Here is a 20028-nt window from a genome sequence, read left to right as displayed (position 1 = left end):
AAACAGACGCAAAGCACCACACTGTAAAACAGCTCTTTCTTGTCCGCACTGGCCCAAGGAGAGACTCACACCAACCTGCCATCTTGAGTGTCGGTCCACCTCACCGAGGCCCCCTTGGGTTTGGTCTCGTACCAGATGCGGAGGGCTCGGGGGAAGCCACTTGGCGAGCCGACTCCTCTCTTCCTAAGCTGCAAGCTCCAAAGGTCTGTGTGAAAGCTAAGGGGCGCTGCCCCCTGTGGGCAGGGGGCGGTACTGCACTGGAGGTACAAATCGTGCTGCTCCTTCCAGCAGGAAGAGGACAGGGCCAGCAGTCTTTCCACCAGCGTGAACGAGAGACAACCTGCTTGAGGAGGCTGCTCGCAGTCATCCAACAGTGCTCTCATGCCCGGCACAGACGCCACATCCACTTCCTCTACCTTTGACACCGACAAGTCGCAGCAGTCCAACACTAAGGTGAACTCATCAGACGCACCTTCCTGCCATGAACGTGCCTCAGTTCCCTCAACGTGTTTATGATCACAGGTCTCCACTGTGACTTCTGTCTGACTCACACCGGCTTGTGGCTGGAGGTGGAGTTGGGGCTCCTGTTTTGGCTGCTCACAAAGAGTGGAGGGAGAGATGGATTCTCCAGAGGGGGCAGAATCAGGGGTCTCCATGCTCTTCCCTTTGCCAGGCTCGAGGAAGAGAACGATACTGCCACCAATTGTCTTACTCTCAAAGTGAATGGTCAGGTCCAGAACATAGTGTCTGACCAGCATGTGGTTAGTGTTTGCTCGCAGGGGCAGGTCATCTTTGTTGGGATCGAGGTCAGACTCTTCAGCAGACTGCATCTCTGCCATGGTTTATTAGTCTCCTTCTGTTTATTCAGAGTGTAACCTGACCTGTGTGTGCTTGAACCCCTGAAATTATATATTTATCTACTATTATAATTATACATTCATGACTATAACAAAGCAGAGAAATCTTTGTTAACAACACACTTATGTGAGTATGCTGTTTGCTTATCTACAATGGGCTAGTATTCCTACACCACCACTTCAACCTTAGGCCTAGGCTATTTGTCAACTTGCATTGATGTAATCTACAAGCCTACTTATCGTATAATAAAGGCTACAGTAAGTAGACCTTCACTGGATGGTGAAAGATGTAAGATACAAAAAGTATTTTCCCTCTGGTGAAGAATTGAGTGGTCAGGGTCCAGGCACTCCCAGTGAATCGGCAGGTGTTAATTGCAGTTATGCCCTGCACATGCAGGTGGGCGACGAGCTCATTCAAGAGATTTACAACCTGCTGCCGAAGAATCTATGAAGAGCGCTAAATCACTCACTGCCTCAGGTATCCAGCGGCATAAAACACTCGTCCAAAATAAAATGAGCACGACTTGAGTAGCGTTCATGTGTTGATTTTTTGCGCGTATAACTTGGTGTTGCCTTCGTAAGTCTGAGTTAAGGGCAAAAACAATTTACATCAAACGTCAAATGGTTCATATTAGCCCTAACACAGTCATTGCACAACATGACGACATATTTTCCTCATGGTTTCTTCAAAACTTTATTATGGAAAATAAAAAGTCGCTTTAGGTTGAAGATGAGTCAAACTCACACCGAGTATTGAGTATAAGAGTATTGAACGATCTAACCAGGTCAGCATAGCCTTAACATAGTAGCCTACACAACCAAAAAGTATGTAATCTCACCCGGCAATAAGCAGTGTACATAGTAGCCTACAGTACCTGTAGGCTAATTTTGTTCATGTATGCCTGGAAGTAAGTTGCTGGAACTCAAACATCCAACTTATCCCGTTTGACCGTGCAACTACGACACAAGCTTAGCCTATGCAAAACATCGTCAACTTGTTCTATCTCTACAATATTTCCATTCTACTTAACTGATTAATCATACCCAATAGTAACTTAGGTTAATTGTTCTGCTAAATGCAACTTTGTAACCAACCTTGTCGCTACTCACGAGTGCCCCGTCGAGGTGTAATTACGTCATCTAAGTGCGACAGCCGATTACAGATCACATGCACTGACCAGTTTTCTATTAAAATTTCTCTGCGATGACTGTCCGTTTGGAAAATAATCTCATCATTAGAAGTAACTTTTGTAAATTAACTTCCTTCAGTCTGAGAACAATACAGTTTGCTCTGTCAGATTGGTTGCATGTCGGTCCAACTGAATTTAAACGTTGAAAATCACTACATAAATAAATAAATACAAAGTTGGACAAACAGGGGAAAAAAACATAGGCCTGGGCCGCCTGGGTTACTCACCGAGTTCGGCCTGCTAAAGTTACTGTATAGCTATTGACCCCAACACATCTCATAACGTGTACTGATTTTATGAGGAAACGTACAACTGAACTAAAAGTATTATACAAACATCCATAGTGATCCATCCATCTTGAATTTCCCCTTGGGGATCAATAAAGTATATCTATCTATCTATATATATATCTAGTGTATGAAGAAAAAAAATACTAATCTGACCAGTGATCACTCCCACAATTAGTCAACTCAGTATTCCAGTATTTATTAATGAATGAAGTGCATTGAATTGCTGCTAAATGAGAAAAACAATAGCGGCATGTGGAATGTAACAGATCGTGGTATGTTGGTATTGCTTTAAACCTAAAAGCTCTAAGATGGACATAACAGTTGTGTGGGAGGCAGACGATAAGCCTTTATAGCAGACAAACAGTTAGACATGAAATAAATCTATAAAAGAATAAAGAAGAATACAATTGCATTTCTCTTATGCCTACAGTGTATATATTCCTTTTTTCCATTTTATTTTCACAGAAAAATACGAAAAATATTTTTTCCTCCAAATATTACATCTACAGACACGTTACAAAAGTTATCATATATTTTGATTTGACACCCTTTCAGTTGTCACATACAGATCCTGTGACTGTAATTGTTCAATGTGTTAAATTATTTTAAGAACATCAGTTATCTATTGTATAAAAATGAAAATAAAATATCGAACCCTTGTGAAATGACCTGACTGGCGGCAAAGACCAGTTTGAATTGTGCAAATTAGCTGAACTGCCAAATCAAAGTTAAACATTAAAAAAAAAAAAAATACAAAATGCAAACAGAAATGCCCATAGGTTTCATCAATGTCTTTTTCTTTTCCAGCAACATTTCCAGTACCAGGGCCTTTACACAACACATAAAGGCATTTCAGGATTTAGGAGATTAAACTGCCGATACTTTGTGCTTAAGTCACATAACAATGACACATATCGGCAAATCCTGTGGCATGTTTTAAATCTACATGAATGGCACCCGCTCAATGTGCAATAAGTCAAGCACGCGGTCAGTGGTGAGAAGCGAGCTCCAGTGTCTATGCCACAGCACAGGTCTTGAGTGGGCTGCGTGTACTGCCACAGCACTTGCACCCCAACAGTTCAGCATGCTGTAAACGTCAGAGTACAGTGTGCACAGAGTTTGCACTGTGTCCCACTGCCTGTCTCTGGAGTCAGGTGCGCCGTGTTGCGCTGCGTTAGGGCTTTGAAACAAGGCTGAGCAGATTCAGTGGAGGCAGTCTCCTTGGCAGTCAGTGCACTTCATGAATTGTCCTCTTGGGTTCGCCGGAAGCTGCCCCGTTTGTTGATGTCCCTGGAAGGGAAGCAAAAACAGAGAGACAAAACTGAGTGACAAGCAGCAGCAAGCGATCACACGGTGTTAAGGAGAGTGCATGGATTTGTCCCAATCTATGATTGGATTTTTTGCTGTATTGACAGTATGAAAAAAGAAAAAAAAAATCAGTGGAATGTAAAAATTACTGGCCTCCAGAGTTTACATGCGAAAGTCTGAATTCTGAAAAATTTAGAGACAATTTCTCCTTTCCCACTTTTCTTCTCTAAACACACACAGGTACCATTGGCTCTGTAGCAGTAAACCTGTCAGACCCACCTCTCCATGCGGGGCTTGGATAGGTGGATGGGTTTGTACAGTTCCGGAATCTTCCTCTCCAGCATGGGCCGCAGGTTCTCCCGCAACTTGTTGTAGTTCTTCTTCAGCTCCATCTGGTACTCCTTCTGGTCCGCAGTGATGAGGTGTTTGTTCTTCTCCACGGCCTCCCCACAACTGAGCCAAATCCACAGACACAGACACAGACACAGACACAGACACAGACACACACACACACACACACACACACACACAACATTAGTCTAAATCAGGGATCACCAAATGGCGGACCGCGGTCCGAGTCCGGACCGTGATGTGATCCTATCCGGACCCAGACCATAATAGCCTAATTTAGATTTTCACGTAAGATTTCAAATCTGCGCTAAATGTATCGTTGGTTAGGATAACAGCATTTACTTCAGGAGCTTCAGGAACCATAATTTCGCTTGCTGCTACTCAGCCAGTGAAATCTGTGAATTCTGATAAAGTCGAGTCAGTGAGTAAAGTAGCCTACTATGGAGAAGAGACTGATAGCCTGAGACGGGACGAGAAACAATCAGATGGATATCTAAGTTAACGATAAGTTATATCATCGATTGCTCAAAGAGGAGGAAGCTAGACAGCGAGAACAGAGCTTTATATAACGATACGGGGGCAATACCACGCAAAACTGTCACGTCCGTAACACCAACTAGGCTAAATATGGATGTGATAGTTTTGCGCAGAATTGCCCTGGACCTCTTCTATTCTGAGACAGGCGATTTTTAAAAGCGCCAATTTGAAGCACCTTAACTAGACAAAGCATATTGAGCAAGCATAGGGTAGGCTAGGCCCATTCAACAGTGAACTGAGACCACAGAATATTTTACGATTTAAGAAGGCAATATGATTGATCCACCACAATCTAGTTAAGCCGACATGTATTCACTGCCCAACAACGTGATGTTCCTGGGTTTCCAGGATTTCGGGTCAACATAAAAAAAACTAAAAAAATTAAATTAAACTTGCTGATTAATGGGTTCAAGGAACCAGCCTTGTCTCAGCTCAAATTTTATTTTAAGTTCACGTTAAGATCTTAAAAATAGCCAAGGCTACTCAGTTTTTCTCCCCAATCACTCTTATCTTGCCTTATTTCTCCTCATTTCGAATGTTGCCTTTTAGGCTACTTATTTTATTTCACATTAAACATTAGGCCTAGGCCTACAATCTTCTTGAATTTCCCCTTGGGGATCAATAAAGTATCTATCTATCTATCTATCTATCTATCTATAACTAGGCTCCATCCATCCATCCTAATATTATTTATACACAGTGGCGATTCTAGACATTTTTAACAAGGGTGGCACTAGTGAGGCACTGATTCAAGGGTGGCATGAGGCAAAACATCCAGATAAACAGAAACAGGCTCAAGATGTGAAATTAGCACAAATACATTAGGGAAACCAGATGCAAACACCATACTCATAAATTGAAGGACAAAAAAAAAACACAAATACCTTACTCTCACATAAAATGTCTTTGTATTTGAATAAAATGTAATACAAACATATTAAAGTTAATTATCTAAGTTGTCTGTCACTGGGCTATGCTGTTCTAAAACAAATTCCATCATGGGGACATTAAAATATAATCAATTTTATTATATTACTGTAAATGAAGATATACAAAATATACTCATTCAAGACATTTCCCCCACTCTATGGCCATCTATTTTTGTAGCTGTTATAATAATTTGACCTGCTTTTTTGTCTATTTGTTTATTTTCTCAAGAAACTTGAGGTTGGTATGAAGGAGTGTATTGTGTATGTGAGCAATTTCATCTTCCTAGATCACAACAAGTCTGGGCAAATTATTATATTACATTTTCACGTGGGTTAACTTGTTGCAGGGCAACCATAACCGGTTCCATCTCTTCCGATTAGATCATTAATCATCAAACTTGAGGTTGGTATGAAGGAGTGTATTGTGGATGTGTGCAAACATTGTGCACATTGCACATGGTGCAACTTCTTGCAGGGCAACCACATAACCGGTTCCATATGTTTGAATTGGATGACTTCCATTTGTTTGAATTGGATGACTAAAGTTCGTAAGAAACTTATCTGCCTGAATCTCAATATTCTGATCACAAAAACTCTGGGCAAATTACAAGTCAGCACCAGTGCTGCATTCATTGTTTTGCACTTTTATAATCACATCACCAAAAGTAGGTTATTGGTTTTACCAAAATAATTTGGCACTATTTTTAAACTACAAACCTATAAAGTATTTTGATACAAAATATGGTGCCATTTTTTTCCAACTAAATAAAATAAAAATGACAACATACTATTTTGTATTTTACATACATGTATCAGACATACTGCCTATCCCTGGCTGTTGGCTGCAGCAACTCAAGCTAGGTAGTACTGATTGTTTTGTGTTTGTTTTGTGTTTATGTTAGTTTTGATCCAATTTGACAGTTTTGCTATGTTGCCCACCCAAAATTTTTACCAGCCCACCCAAATATAGTAGCCTAGCCTAGGTTAGAACCAGCCCTGCCCTGCATGGAGACATATTTTACGATAATAATGAAGAAAATGTTAGCAAAACTTTAGGTTTTTGTTAACGGAATCTCCCGACCCTCATTCATCTATTTGCGCTACAGCCCACATTCTGCCTTCAATCCAGCGAGACAAGTGAAATAAATGTTTTTAAAAGCTAGTCATCGTCATAGGCACGATATTTAGGCTACCTCTGTTAAGCCTACACAAAGTTGCGTATTAAGGAGTATTTCCTGATCGGGGAAACCTTTCGTTCCGCAGTTCAATTGTGCCGCAGGCCAATAAAGGCAAGTGTGCCACTTACATTTCTGACGTCTGACACTTCACACTGCTGCAAGTGCATCAAGAAAGGTCTCGCCTTACACCATGTTAATGGCCAATCGTAGACTAGGATTTGGGGTGGCACCTGGGGTGGCCAATCGAATCTCAAGGGTGGCCTGTGCCACCCGGAGCCACCCCTCTGGCTCCGCCCCTGTATATATATTATACATACATACATATACATAGCCTAAACATTATGATGCTCCGGACCTTTGCTTGAGAAAATTTTCCGTAACTGGACCTCGCTGAAGATTAATTGAATATCCCTGGTCTAAACCTTTGATGCTGAAGCCTCCCCACCCCACAACTGAGCAAAAACGAAACACACACACAATACAACATTAGTGTAAACTTCTGCTGCTGAAGTATGGTGTGTGTCCTTTGGGAATTGTCTGATCTTTAGAAATATATATTTTGGGGGTGTTGTAGTTGAGTATAAACAGCACATACTTTGAAATCCACTAAAAGGAAACTCACCGCATGATGAATTCCTTGAAACACAGACGCAGTTTGTTGTGGTGGCGGTAGAGCTTGGGGTCCGCTGGGATCTCATTCAGAAACACTTGGGCCACCTCCAATGGACCCTATTACATAGACATACACAGGACAGTTATCACAGTAGAACTCCTTTAGAAGAGGATTTAGAGCTCATATTTGTTCTTATGATTTTGACTATTCATGTTAAAAATGCATAGAAATCTTCCTGATTATGTTCTGTATCTAAACACATTAAACTTCATTTCAAAACCATTGTAGGGAGAGCCCAGTACTTTATTGTTCAATTGTATATTTTATTATTAATTGTATATTTGTATATTTTTTTAAAAACCTTTTTTTTTCAGTGTTGCCAGTTAGTCAAATTATGGCACTGCTTTTCTGTTGCCTTGTGTGGAAAAACTGGGCTGGTCTATGTGGGACAGTGTTTGAGTCATATGTGGGCAGAAACTGTGAGTTAATGTTAAAAAAAAAAAAAAAACTCCCTGATCACAGTTGCTCTCTCTCCCTCAGCATTCTTAACATGAGTAGAATGCTTTGAATTTCTAATAGCTATGCTAATCACACTTCACTGGGCATGTCAGCGGTATTGAATGATGACTAACACAAGCTCATTAGTTAAGTCGCCGCCTGATTAAAAAAAACATCAGATATCAAAGAATTTCCTCAAACAAAATGAGGCAAACATGGGCAGAGTTAATTAACGGCTCTCAACCACCCAGAGAGACTAAAGCGCAAAGCCCATCATGTAGGATCCCAGAGAAAGCTTCACATACTGATCACAGCAGAGATATGTGGGACTGGGTTTTGAGGTTTTGTTTAACAGTGAGAGCATACCACCTACAATAAAACAAGCAGTTTACCGTGTCATCTTGTTCACAAGCAGGAGCGCTGTGAGGCAAGGGAAAGTTAAGATGATTCCAAGTGCCCTGCGCTTATTGGGGATGGCCCAATATTATATTATTTCATAGTATACAGATTGCATTATTTGAAATATTAACACAGAGTTCAGATGCAGAGTGAAAGAAGTTTACAAGATCAAGTTACCATAGGTCCATAGAGATTTCCAGAGGCTGTTATATTGGGGTTAATTCTGCTAAAACCATGACACTAAACTAGAATCATTGCTTGGACGTAATCACTGAGGAGAATACTGAGTCATGGACACTGTAATGGTAGTGGTGGTGGTGGTGGGGGGGGTGTATTACCTGGTTCACAGTTGCACCCACAGAGCCCTGTAGCACCATCTGAAGCATCTTGGCGTCAGGCTGCACCCTGTGGGTGGCCACGGCCAGCTCACGGGTCTTCTTCTGCATGTCCTCTATGGCCACCTCAATAGGGGTCAGGTCAAACTACAAACAGGGACAAGGCAGGAGGACTTAGCCATTTGGGCAGATGGATTTATTTAAAGAAATGTTCAGCAGAGAAAGTGAAAGTGTACATTCATTTTATAGTCTATCTAACCTATAGGCTCATTGATCAATGGATACATTCCAACTACCTCTAAAAAGTTGTCATTTGTATTGCAAAGTTACAATCACACTTTAACTGGAAAAGCTATGTGAAACTCACTCTGAATGTGTGTGTGTGTGTGTATGTGATATTCACATATACTGTATCTACCCCGACCCCATTCAGGGCCTCAGGCAGGTGGTGTTACCTCGTCTTTCTGGATGACTTGGATACGTGTCTTGATGTAGGGGAAGGAGTGCATGGTGGTGAGGATGGTCTTGCGTTTGTACTGCTCATTTAGTTCGCCCCGAGGACGGCCGCTCTTGGTGAACGGCGTCGTGTACATGAAGCGCCGCAGGTTGAAGTTCTTCTCGAAGTTGGTCATCCGGTCTTTCATCTCGTAGTCATCAAAGTACGGCTCCACGAAAGTGATCTGGATGTAAGCCTGGGTAAACACAATAAGCATTAACAAAGAACGTCCAGCACAAACATACTTGTTAATGGTATTTACATCTAGTCCAGGTAGAAATTAATTAAACGTTCAACACTTTTTTCCCACCTTGTTTGGGTCCAGTTTGTTCTTGTCAACAGGTGTGGAGTCCTTGATCATTTCCAACACACCATCTCCCATACACTGACTGTAAAAGGACTGCACAGGAAAAAAAGCAGACGGAGAAGTTAAGCAACCTCTAATTCTGTGAGAAGCGTAAGCTGGAAACACTAAGCCCAAAGACACTCACCTCTAGTCTGTGGGAGATCTCAGGGAGGTGGGTGATGCCTGGCTCCTTGTAGATGAATTCGCGTTCGTCCAGGTCTCCAAACTTGCTGCCGTAAAATCCAACCCTGAAATACGTCCCAAACATCCGCTTGTGTCCCTGTTGGAAAAAAACACCATCCAGATATGAGTACGAGTACTAAACTTGTGTTGTCATAACAACGTCATAGCAGATGTCAATCATCAAAAGATGAACTGAAATAATGTCACCATTAGGGCTGATAATGATCATTGTCGATTAATCTGTTGATTATTTTGTTGATTAATTGAGTCGTTTGATCGATAAAATGTTATAAATGTTGATTTGTATTTCCAAAAGCCCATGATTATGTCCTCAAATGCCTTGTTTCGTCCACACACCTAAGATATGTAGTTAAAATATTACAATTTAAGAAGCTGCAATCAGAGAATTTTGAAGTATTTTCCATACAAATGACACAAATTGTTGACAATTGATTTAGTAGTTGACAATGAATAGAATAATCAATTCATCTCGTAATTATTACTTCTAATAATGGAGTAAACTGAATTCCAATATGGTGGTAGTCTAGATTAAATCGAAGTTCACTATAAATAATACCCTTTATGCAGTTTTTGGTATGCTTGCCTTTTGTATGATGTTCTCGAAGGCTTTCTGAAGCTTGTCATGAGTAGAAGCCAGTCTCCGGAAGTCTCTGTTAGACTCCAGGATGGGAATCATGATCTTGTACACTTCATTTACAGCCTCAAACAGCCCACCCTGCCATATGAGGGGAGAAAACAATAAATAAAAAAGAAATGTTCATTCCAGGACATAGCAGAGTCTCTCTGACCACCTTGCCACTGTGTGACTCACGTTGCTGAAGAGCTCTGCGGCCTGTTCCAGCAGATCCACCAGGCCGACCTCCGTGAAGTAGCGGCCAGAGCAAACGCCATCCTCGTCTGGGGACAGCACATCATCAGACACGGCCGACTCCTCGAGCACGTTAGGAGAGAGGTTCTGTGGGGACAAGCAGCCCATGTTCAGTATCTGTATCAATTCACATTAGCCAGTGTGAATCAGAACCAATCATTGCCCTGATAAGATAAATATATACATTTATTTTACAATGAAACCTGAACCTGAAACATCAATAATATAACTTCTAGTATTACTTCATTGTTATTGCTGAGATGAGTGGTCGAAGAATCAGTGACTTAAACACAACAGCGCCATCTTTTGGCTGGGTGGGAACAAGACCACAGGAAAGCTAACACTCAGCTGCACTTCTCAGTGCTCTTGTGCACTGATAATCTCGAAACCCTCTCACTCCTGTCTCTGTTCCCTCCTACTCACTGGATCTGTGCAGCCGCAAATGATGCTGCTTCACTCAGGCACATTGAAAATCAATAGGCAATTGCTGTGTGCAAATATTTGACAAGCAAGACTGTGGTATTTTTGTTTAGATTTCAGGGACACGGAACAGTGCACAGCACCGTAGCACAGAACCATAACTGACTCAGTCTGGGAACGCTGAACCAATAGATCTTTCGGTTGAAACAACGTTTGTCAGGTGTTGGCTATGAATATAGCTGAGGTATGAATCTCAGATTCACCAAATCAATCAAATGTTCTTTTCACACTGTCGGCCAACAGTGTTTATATGCTTGTCGCAGACTCGAATCCGGGTTGTTGCCACTGCTCCAACATACCTACTCTGAACCAGGCTGTTTCCCCTTTTTGTGTCCACTGAAGTTGTAGTATAGTATCACAGGAACACCGGCCGCCATGCCGACGGAGAGGGCAGTGGACAGGGGCTTACCTGGAAGGTGACGCTGCCCACGGGCAGGTACTTGTGGTCCTCCAGCATGCTCAGGTATTCGGCCACCAGGGCGGCGGCGTGCACCTGGCACATGGCCGACTCCGTGTAGCACTTCCTGCCGTTGTGCTTCTCCGCCATGTTCTGGAGCCAGGTGAGCCGCAGGTCGGGGGACGTCTGGTAGCCCTTGGCAATTCTACAGTCAAGATGGACGCCCAAGAAACCCAAACAATCAGCCACAGGAGGGTCCAATAGGTCTGTTATATGTACGAAATCTGACATACTTGAGAAAACTGAATTATGGGCCAGCATTTTCCGATCAATACATGTACACTGCTAGCTGCAAGATGGTTTGGTCATTTAAATAGTACCAACTGTTATGTTTAATCATTACTTTTACTTAAAATGCAGGCCATAAACAGGTCACAAAACAATGGATAAATATTGAAATTATTAAGTAAACACAATATGTGTGCGTGTGTGTGTGTGTGTGTGTGTGTGCGCGTGTCCGTGTATGTGTGTGTGTGTCTGTGTGTGTATGTGGCATCTCCTCACCTGTACATCAGGTCCATGAGCATCTCTGGGTCCTCCTGGAACTCTTTCATCTTCACAGTGTCTGACAGGATGCGATTGAGGTTCTCCAGCAGTTCATCCACCTGAGGAGGAAAAGGCTTCAGTCCCCAGAGGCTAATGCTCCCTCACAGTACACTACCTTTTCTCTCACACACACACACACACACACACACACACACACACACACACACACACACACACACACACACACACACACACACACACACACACACACACACACACACACACACACACACACACACACACACACACACACACACACAAATAATTTTACTCTTCATTGAGCAAACCGGACCATTCTGATGCTCAAACTTGTATAATATAATTCCTATCTCGAGCCTGACTACCATACAGTATCTCATAACACATTTCTAAAAGCGGTCGACCACTTCACTGTTGCCATACAACCTTGGTCCATCCTAGACATCTCATGTCACCTGAGCGGGCAGCTGTGTGGCCTGCATCTCGGTGTCCTCCTCGGCGTAGGCCAGGATGGTGCGGAAGGACCGGCGCAGGTACTCCTCCTGCACGTCCGACGACTTCCCCACCAGGGAGGCCAGCGACATGGTCACCTGCATCTTCACCCTGGAGAAGTTCTGGAGAGATCGTTCCCACAGGTGAGATCATGGCGTTCCCATGCACTCTTAGGGGCACAATAAGTGATGTTGTTTATAAACCTGAGGCAAGAGGGTCCATGAGTCACAGGATCTGACACAGACATGAGTTATTTACGGTTTCCCTTTGTTATTCACACTTTTTTCCCCTTCTGGTGTCCAATGGGGATTTCTGTCTTAAACTGCTTTTTACTTTTCCTCTCTACATGAACCAACTTGCAATGTTAAACTCTCTCTGTACATGCAAACTGTAACAAGGTACATTTGAGCATCCCAACTACAGTGTGGCAAACATCTTTCAGCCATGAAAGGACATTAGGACGTTCCAATGCACATGACTGGCTTCAGGTTATTATAGATTTCAAAATGTTTGGGCTGAGTTGTTTTGAATAGGTTTGCCAATGTACATATCAGGCTGGTCCAGGTTTTGAAAACGAGGGTCATTTTTTCCCTTCTCCTGGGAGAAACCCAGACTCATTCCGCTGCTAACGTCAGCACAGCCATCAATGGATCATCCTAATGGCGTCATTATGGTAAATCGAGCATATAGGAAGGCCACTTCGGCCTGTCTGCGTCCTTGCACTGAGGTCAGCACTCGCCATGCTGGCCGTGAGGGATCAGCGTTTTCCCAGGCAAAATGATTCTGCACTTATCTCTCTTCATCCCTCTATTTACTTCATCCCTCTCTCTGTTTCGTCCGACAGGGGTGAGAGAGAGAGAGAGAGAGAGAGAAGAGGAAAGAGAGAGAGAGAGAGAGAGAGAGAGAGAGAGAGGCAGCATTGGGAGATGCTAAAAGTGCTGGGCGAGTGCAACTCAGCATGTCACTCAGGTGGAAGTTAGGCACCTGTCGATCTCCATCGTTCCTCCAGCCAGTCGGTCAGCCAGAGAGTGACGGGCAGGAAGGCTCAGATGATGCCCAGGGCAGTAAGCACATTGTTGACAGGTGGTCGGCACTCAGAAACCCATAAATATCACCCACTTGCTTTCACAGCAACACACGGTTTTTGCACTCTACCAACTAAAATCTTTACTGTGTGTTACAACCAAAACAACAATATCTCAGGCTACTTTTATCATCTTTTATCTATACTTATTTATACTCATTTATACATACACACTGGAGTGTGTGAGAGTGTGTGTGTGTGTGTTCTCACACTCGCTGAGCCGGAGTTGTATCTCACGATGAGGTAGAGTGTGTGTGTGTGCGTGTGTGTTCTTACACTGGCGGAGCTGTAGCTGTATCTCATGATGAGGTAGAGGGTGTGTGTGTGTGTGTGTGTGTGTGTGTGTGCTTACACTGGCGGAGCTGTAGCTGTATCTCATGATGAGGTAGAGGGTGTGTGTGTGTGTGTGTGTGTGTGTGTGTGTGTGCTTACACTGGCGGAGCTGTAGCTGTATCTCATGATGAGGTACAGGGTGGCGCAGGCTTGGCTGCGGTTGCCGTCCACTCGACTGCTGCAGTGCTGGAGCACCTTCTGACACAGGTCCGCACACTGCTCCGCCTCCTCCTCAAACAGCAGTTCACCAAACTACACACACACACACACACACACACACACACACACACATGTATAAATCACAAACGCACTCATCCATAACCTGATGCCTGGATGAACCAATGTTCTCATTTAAATGGTACTTTAGAAAGAAGGTCATTTGGAGTCCTTTGCTCATAGTTTTTCCTCTTACTTGCATTTCATTCATGAAGATGTTAATAAGTATAGCTGACCTCACACACACTCACACTCACACACTCACACTCACACTCACACACACACACACTGTACCTTGATGATGAGCGCCCTGAGGGAGCTGAAGCAGTGTGTGAGGAAGGTGGTGCTCTGGTTGCAGGTCAGGCTGTGCAGTAGGACCCGCAGGACTCCCCCCACCACACTGTCCTTGCACTCAGCCAATGGCGTCGCCTGTTATTACAAAGTCATTTAGCCACAGGGGTCTCTATTGGCCCTGGTGTCACATCAACATTCTCTAACTCCCATGATATAAAAATGTGTGATAATATTTCGCAGAGTCACAAGTGGGACAGCTTGACCAAACAGGATGTGGACAGTACTGTATGTGTTCACACCAATTACTCTAATCGTGGACCACTGCAGTCCTGTACGCTCATGGCCTCGTGGGCAGTTTATTGTGAGACCGTGGCGTGGTACCTGGACGATGATCTCCAGCAGGTCCAGCACTATGAGGTTGGCCTCGGTGGCTAGGTTCCCGCTGATGATGGCCTCTTGGTCCAACTCAGCTTTGGACCTGGAGGGGAACAGGGTATATTCAGCTCAAAGTGTTGCTAGGCAGACTTCACATACTTCTATTGATTTGATTGGTCTGCCCTGATGGGTTCTCTTACAGGTGCGTACATCATTCTGTTGCTCTACCAACCAAAGGCGCCTGCATCTTCCATACACAACATACTGCTACGCTATTGGAGGCTGATATTTTATGACTACTAAAATGGTGGCGTTAATAACGCTATTCTGGTCGTTATGGAAACAATCAGGAACAGTAATGTAGGTCGGAAACCTCAGTCAATACACAACCTTCCATGGTTGACCAAAACATGGAGGGACTCACTTGTCGTGCCGGTCGTTCGTCTGCCGCCACTGGGTGAGGTCTTTCCTCCAGCGCAGGTTCTCTCGGTAGCCCATTGTCCGTTCGTTACCTGGGTAACAAGACGCACATTTCACACATGAAAACTACATGCAAATAAGCTCTATCCACATGATGCATAAACATCCAGTACAGCTGGGAAAGTTAAAAAGTCTTTCTCAACATAGATATCAACTGCTACATTCTTATACAATATGTATCCAATAGTTTTGATACATTACTAAATGCATATATATGTAGCAATGCAAAAAGTAAGTCATTCAGATCTCTGTGATGTGAATGTGTGTGTGTGTGTGTGTGTGTGTGCGTCTTAGTCTGTGTGCCTGTGTGTGTGTGAGTGTGTGTCTCTGTGTGTGTGTGTGTGTGTGTGTGTGTATGTACATGTGCCTGTGTGTGTGTATGTACGTGTGCCTGTGTGCCTGTGTGTGTGTGTGTGTGTGTGTGTGTGTGTGTATGTACATGTGCCTGTGTGTGTGTATGTACGTGTGCCTGTGTGCCTGTGTGTGTGTGTGTGTGTGTGTGTGTGTATGTACGTGTGCCTGTGTGTGTGTGTGTGTGTGTGTGTGTGTGTACGTGTGCCTGTGTGCCTGTGTGTGTGTGTGTGTGTGTGTGTGTGTATGTACATGTGCCTGTGTGTGTGTATGTACGTGTGCCTGTGTGTGTGTGTGTGTATGTGTGTGTGTATGTACGTGTGCCTGTGTGCCTGTGTGTGTGTGTGTGTATGTACGTGTGCCTGTGTGTGTGTGTGTGTGTGTGTGTGTGTGTGTGTGTGTGTGTGCTCACCCCCTGCTCTCCTCATCATCTCCCCCCGTGCTCCCTGGCCCCCCAGCAGAGCCTCCTCCAGTCGGGCCTTGGCCTGCTGGGACTTCTGCAGCGCCTGGGTGCTCACCTTGTCTGAGCTCTGCTTGCCCTACACACACAATGCGCCATACATCAAATACACAGAAACATGCATACAGTACCCGTGTGTGTGTGTGTGTGTGTGTGTGTGTGTGTGTGTATGTACGTGTGCCTGTGTGTGTGTGTGTGTGTGTGTGTGTGTGTGTGTGTGTGTTCATGTGTGTGTGTGTGTGTGTGTGTGTGTGTGTGTGTGTGTGTGTGTGTGTGTGTGTGTGTGTTTCAGATTGAGAAGGTGCTACAGCAGGGGGAGATAAGTGACTGTGCAGACCCCTACATGAGCATGAGAGAGAGTGACACAGCTAAGCTAACACCCTCTCATCTAGTTATCATTTAACATGTATGTGTGTGACATGTGCGATGAGCTGTGTGTGAGACCCACCCGGTACTCGAAGCAGGACACGCAGATGGTCAGCAGCTCCAGCAGGCGGCTGAGCTGGGCGAAGGGCATGTCGGCCGTCCAGCGCTGGATCAGGCTGGTCTCGGCGTTCTTCATGATCCACAGGAAGCACACCAGCAGGTTGCGGCTGGTCTCGGCGGTCAGGGTACTGGTGGCCTTCGCTGACTGCTGGGGGGGTCACAGGGAAACAAAAGAGAGCTTGACACATCCGCCGGACATTTCAAAAGAAAACAGGAAAGCAAAGGAGGAAGTCGCGTTTGTGATTTTGGCTTTTGTGTTCTTTCACCTTGACTCTCTCCATCGGTCACACATGTGTAGACACTTTCTCAGAAGCTAAGCAGGCTTTTGTTCATGCAGTGAGAGAGAGAGAGAGGAGAGGGGGAGGTTATACACTCACCATGGAGGCCATGGAAGCCAGCGCATTTCGTGCCAAGGTGTTAAAGGGGTTTCCTGCGATCGCCATGGCAATGTTCTGATTGATGGGGTTGACGTTATCAGGATCCTCCTCAGTGGTCTTGGCTTTGCCGCCGCGTGTGTCTGATACTGCGGAATCAAGCCAGAGTGGACAGACCATCAAACATAAACCCATAAACCCAGCTTGTGCTTAAACATGTAGTTAATCAACATAGTTTGGTTGAACAAGTAGGAGATTTATACAGTTACGGTAATCATACTTTTTGTAGTTTCACAAGTACACCAGCATGGGTATATATTGATGTGTTGTACAGATCTCACATTATGATCACTATGCCTACAAACTCTAATGCAAGATAATTTATTTGCCCTTGAGAAATAAAATGCATATGGCTGAGTGTGTGTCCAAAATGGAAGGCAAACAAACCTGTGAAGTCCAGGGAGTTGATGGATTCGATGATGACGCCCACCAGGGGGAGGTAGAGAGCAGCGATCTTGGCTCGCACCTCCGGCCTCATGCAGCGATGGTCCAGGTCATGAGCGCAGAGCAGACTGTACGTGGCATTGATGGCTTTCCTCTGCACCTTCCCTCTACAGCACACAACACACACAGAGGCCAATGACACACAAGAAGAGAAAAGCAATGACCCGTGTACCTGCCCCCTGGTCAAACGCCAGTGTGTATCGTGTAGATATATATTTCTATTCAGCTCAATATTATCTGACTCTTATGATTATGAGCTTAATGGAAAGTAAGTGCTGATCCTTAGTGTGTTCCAATCAGACTCCGCGGTCACTTTACCCGTCCTGCTCCATCTCCAGAGCAGCGTCCAGCTCCGTCAGCAGGAGGCCGGTCAGGAAGTGCTGCTGCTTGAACTCTTGAGAGAGATCAAACATGGCCATGATCTTCTGCTCCTGGAAACTACACGAGCTTGAAGTCTGCAGAAAGAAACAGAGAGAGAGAGAGAGAGAGAGAGAGAGAGAGAGAGAGAGAGAGAGAGAGAGAGAATAAATAATATTCCTTTGCTGTTGAGTGGGAATGACTATATTTTTTTCATAGCATAGTCTACTGTAATATCACACTATGACATCCTTAGCATAGGATTTGCAAAACTGTAGACCTACTGTAACAAGCAGCTAAATTTAACTAACGCCACAGTAGCACGGGTTTGGACTGGACATAACTGCCCGTTAGCATAGCGGCCGTGGTCAGACCTGTGAGGATATGGACGGGCAGGGCGAGGCGGGGGCGGACGCAGGGCTGCTGAAGTACAGGCTGAGGTTGAGGTAGTGCTCGTGGCTGCACAGGATCCGCAGGAACTCCAGCCTCGTGCTGATCACCGTCGTCATGGACACAGCCTTTGCGCTCATCTGAAGGACGAAAGGAAGTGACACAGGATTAACGTCGTGGCAGCACACACACACACACACAACACACTTCTATCTGCATAGAAGTGCATAAACAGCTCTAAGATTATACTGTAGCATTACATTATACTACTATTATGTCTGTTCACTTCATAACAACTTAATATAGTATGTAGCGTATCATAACACATACATATAATATGTAGTGTAGCCAATGTTTTTGGTAAGTCTCTTGTGTATGCAATAGGTAAGGTCATGTGTTGTCTGGAGAAGTGACCATGCTTATAACGCAGGACAGACTCAATGTGAGCAGGCCCAGTGGTGTCTAATAGCGGGGGTGGGGTGGGGTTGGGTGGGGTGGGTTGGGGGGGTTGTCTGGGGGCTCTTGCCTGGTTGCAGTAGGACTTGACAAGCCTGAAGACAAAGCCCCGGTCCATGAGCGACATGAGGTCGTACAGGAAGAAGGCCAGACTGATGTTCACCTTCTCAGCTTGCTCCGTTTCCTGAGAGCACAACACCAGAGCAGAGAGATGATTGATGACACGTCACTACATGTGGCCCGTCAGCACCTACTAATCCACAACAAAGAGTTACATTTGAATATTTCTATCCTCTTATAACAAAGTAGGTTTGAATGAATCTAACTTTGATACAACCAGATTCAGCTCATATCAGAGGGACACGGCTCTCATACATGCTAAGCCTTAAATAATTAAGGCAGTACAGTGTAAGAGGTAGTGGCCTGAGGCTATGCTAAGCTACCTTCTGCTTGACCAGGCTCGTGCCAATCTCGGCCGTCACCACGTTAACGATGGTGGTGATGTCGTCCTTGAACCGGTCAGAGAAGCGGCTCTGGCGAGGTATGGACTTCCTGTCCATCTGAGAGACGTGCTGAGCCATGCTCTTCACCTGAACGCACAAATAAATGTACATGAGATGGACCAGACTGGACGTTAGTAGAACTTGAGAGAGAGAGAGAAAGAAAGAAAGAAAGACAGACAGACAGACAGACAGACAGACAGACAGACAGACAGACAGACAGACAGACAGACAGACAGACAGACAGACAGACAGACAGACAGACAGGCAGACAGACAGACAGTGCCAAGCTTACCAGGAGCTCAAAGAAGAACCAGGCGTACTTGTAGGCGTTCTCACGACAGATTCCGGTACTGACCACCATTTGTAGAGCGAGCTCTTCATGGAATTGCTATGAAATGATGTGGACAATGAGATTGGCAAAACTACCTATCCATATGGTTTTAGTATTCAAACACCTGATGTCCTAAAATTCACTAGTATTAAGGCCCCAATTGAGCAAATACATTAAAGAACACGGCATGAATACATCTGAAGACAAAACATCATAGTGATAGTTAAAGGATATGTTTGTAATGTAATGTAACACTAATGTAACCAGAACATCATCAGTTGTGGGTCATGGGTTGTGTGGTACCTTTTTATTAATGGGCTTCATCCCTGCTGAAGAAGTACTGGTGTCCACATATGTTGACATGCGACAACTGGGATGGTTGGCACCCTGCTGACAAAATACATACAGTGGCTATTAGTGACTAAATACTGATCATACAGTTGCTCATACTGATGCCAATCAAACTGAAGTGTGAACTGTACATGTCTGTGTGTGTGTGTGTGTGTGTGTGCGAGTGTATGTGTGTGTGTGTGTGTGTGTGTGTGTGTGTGTGTGTGTCCATGCTTGCATGTGCATTTGTACAATATGTGCATGAGTGCTTGCAGATATCTCTGAATGAGACTCCACACATGCATGCGTGTCTGGATGTGTGTGTTGTGTGTGTATGTGTGTGTGCTGTGT

General features: G+C 44.4%; 2 protein-coding genes across 8 annotated transcripts in view; both read right to left on the bottom strand.

The window, feature by feature from the left end:
- Positions 1-1969, bottom strand: part of aopep (aminopeptidase O (putative)) — a 53849-nt gene extending 51880 nt beyond the window's left edge. For both annotated transcript variants that reach the window (XM_076289278.1, XM_076289279.1), the window contains exon 1: positions 76-1969. In XM_076289278.1, the coding sequence (XP_076145393.1) occupies positions 76-839 (764 nt within the window). In that variant the 5' untranslated portion in view covers positions 840-1969. The remainder of the gene's footprint in view (positions 1-75) is intronic.
- A 543-nt stretch (positions 1970-2512) lies between these two features.
- dock8 (dedicator of cytokinesis 8) overlaps positions 2513-20028 on the bottom strand; it is a 45574-nt gene continuing 28058 nt past the window's right edge. For 3 of the 6 annotated variants that reach the window (XM_076289270.1, XM_076289273.1, XM_076289275.1), the window contains 26 exons: positions 19651-19737; positions 19309-19404; positions 18957-19103; positions 18584-18697; positions 18042-18197; positions 17629-17765; positions 17254-17417; positions 16810-16955; positions 16395-16580; positions 15899-16025; positions 15080-15167; positions 14662-14758; positions 14281-14415; positions 13870-14022; positions 12317-12475; positions 11841-11941; positions 11289-11481; positions 10343-10486; positions 10115-10246; positions 9473-9607; positions 9292-9381; positions 8941-9177; positions 8489-8632; positions 7263-7369; positions 3925-4098; positions 2513-3627 (listed from right to left, as the gene is read on the bottom strand). In XM_076289270.1, coding sequence (XP_076145385.1) covers positions 3576-3627; positions 3925-4098; positions 7263-7369; positions 8489-8632; positions 8941-9177; positions 9292-9381; positions 9473-9607; positions 10115-10246; positions 10343-10486; positions 11289-11481; positions 11841-11941; positions 12317-12475; positions 13870-14022; positions 14281-14415; positions 14662-14758; positions 15080-15167; positions 15899-16025; positions 16395-16580; positions 16810-16955; positions 17254-17417; positions 17629-17765; positions 18042-18197; positions 18584-18697; positions 18957-19103; positions 19309-19404; positions 19651-19737 — 3501 coding nt within the window. In that variant the 3' untranslated portion in view covers positions 2513-3575. The remainder of the gene's footprint in view (positions 3628-3924; positions 4099-7262; positions 7370-8488; positions 8633-8940; positions 9178-9291; positions 9382-9472; positions 9608-10114; positions 10247-10342; positions 10487-11288; positions 11482-11840; positions 11942-12316; positions 12476-13869; positions 14023-14280; positions 14416-14661; positions 14759-15079; positions 15168-15898; positions 16026-16394; positions 16581-16809; positions 16956-17253; positions 17418-17628; positions 17766-18041; positions 18198-18583; positions 18698-18956; positions 19104-19308; positions 19405-19650; positions 19738-20028) is intronic. The other 3 variants (XM_076289272.1, XM_076289271.1, XM_076289276.1) reach the window with 3 other exon arrangements.

The sequence above is a fragment of the Alosa pseudoharengus genome, unplaced genomic scaffold (assembly GCF_046254945.1).
Source record: "Alosa pseudoharengus isolate Yale_2024_CS ecotype anadromous, Long Island Sound unplaced genomic scaffold, YU_APseudo_1.1 YU_APseudo_1.1_scf_17, whole genome shotgun sequence".
In the NCBI taxonomy this organism is placed as follows: Eukaryota; Metazoa; Chordata; class Actinopteri; order Clupeiformes; family Clupeidae; genus Alosa; species Alosa pseudoharengus.
The sequence above is the reverse complement of the archived record's forward strand: the minus strand, read 5'-3'. Positions and strand labels throughout refer to the sequence as shown.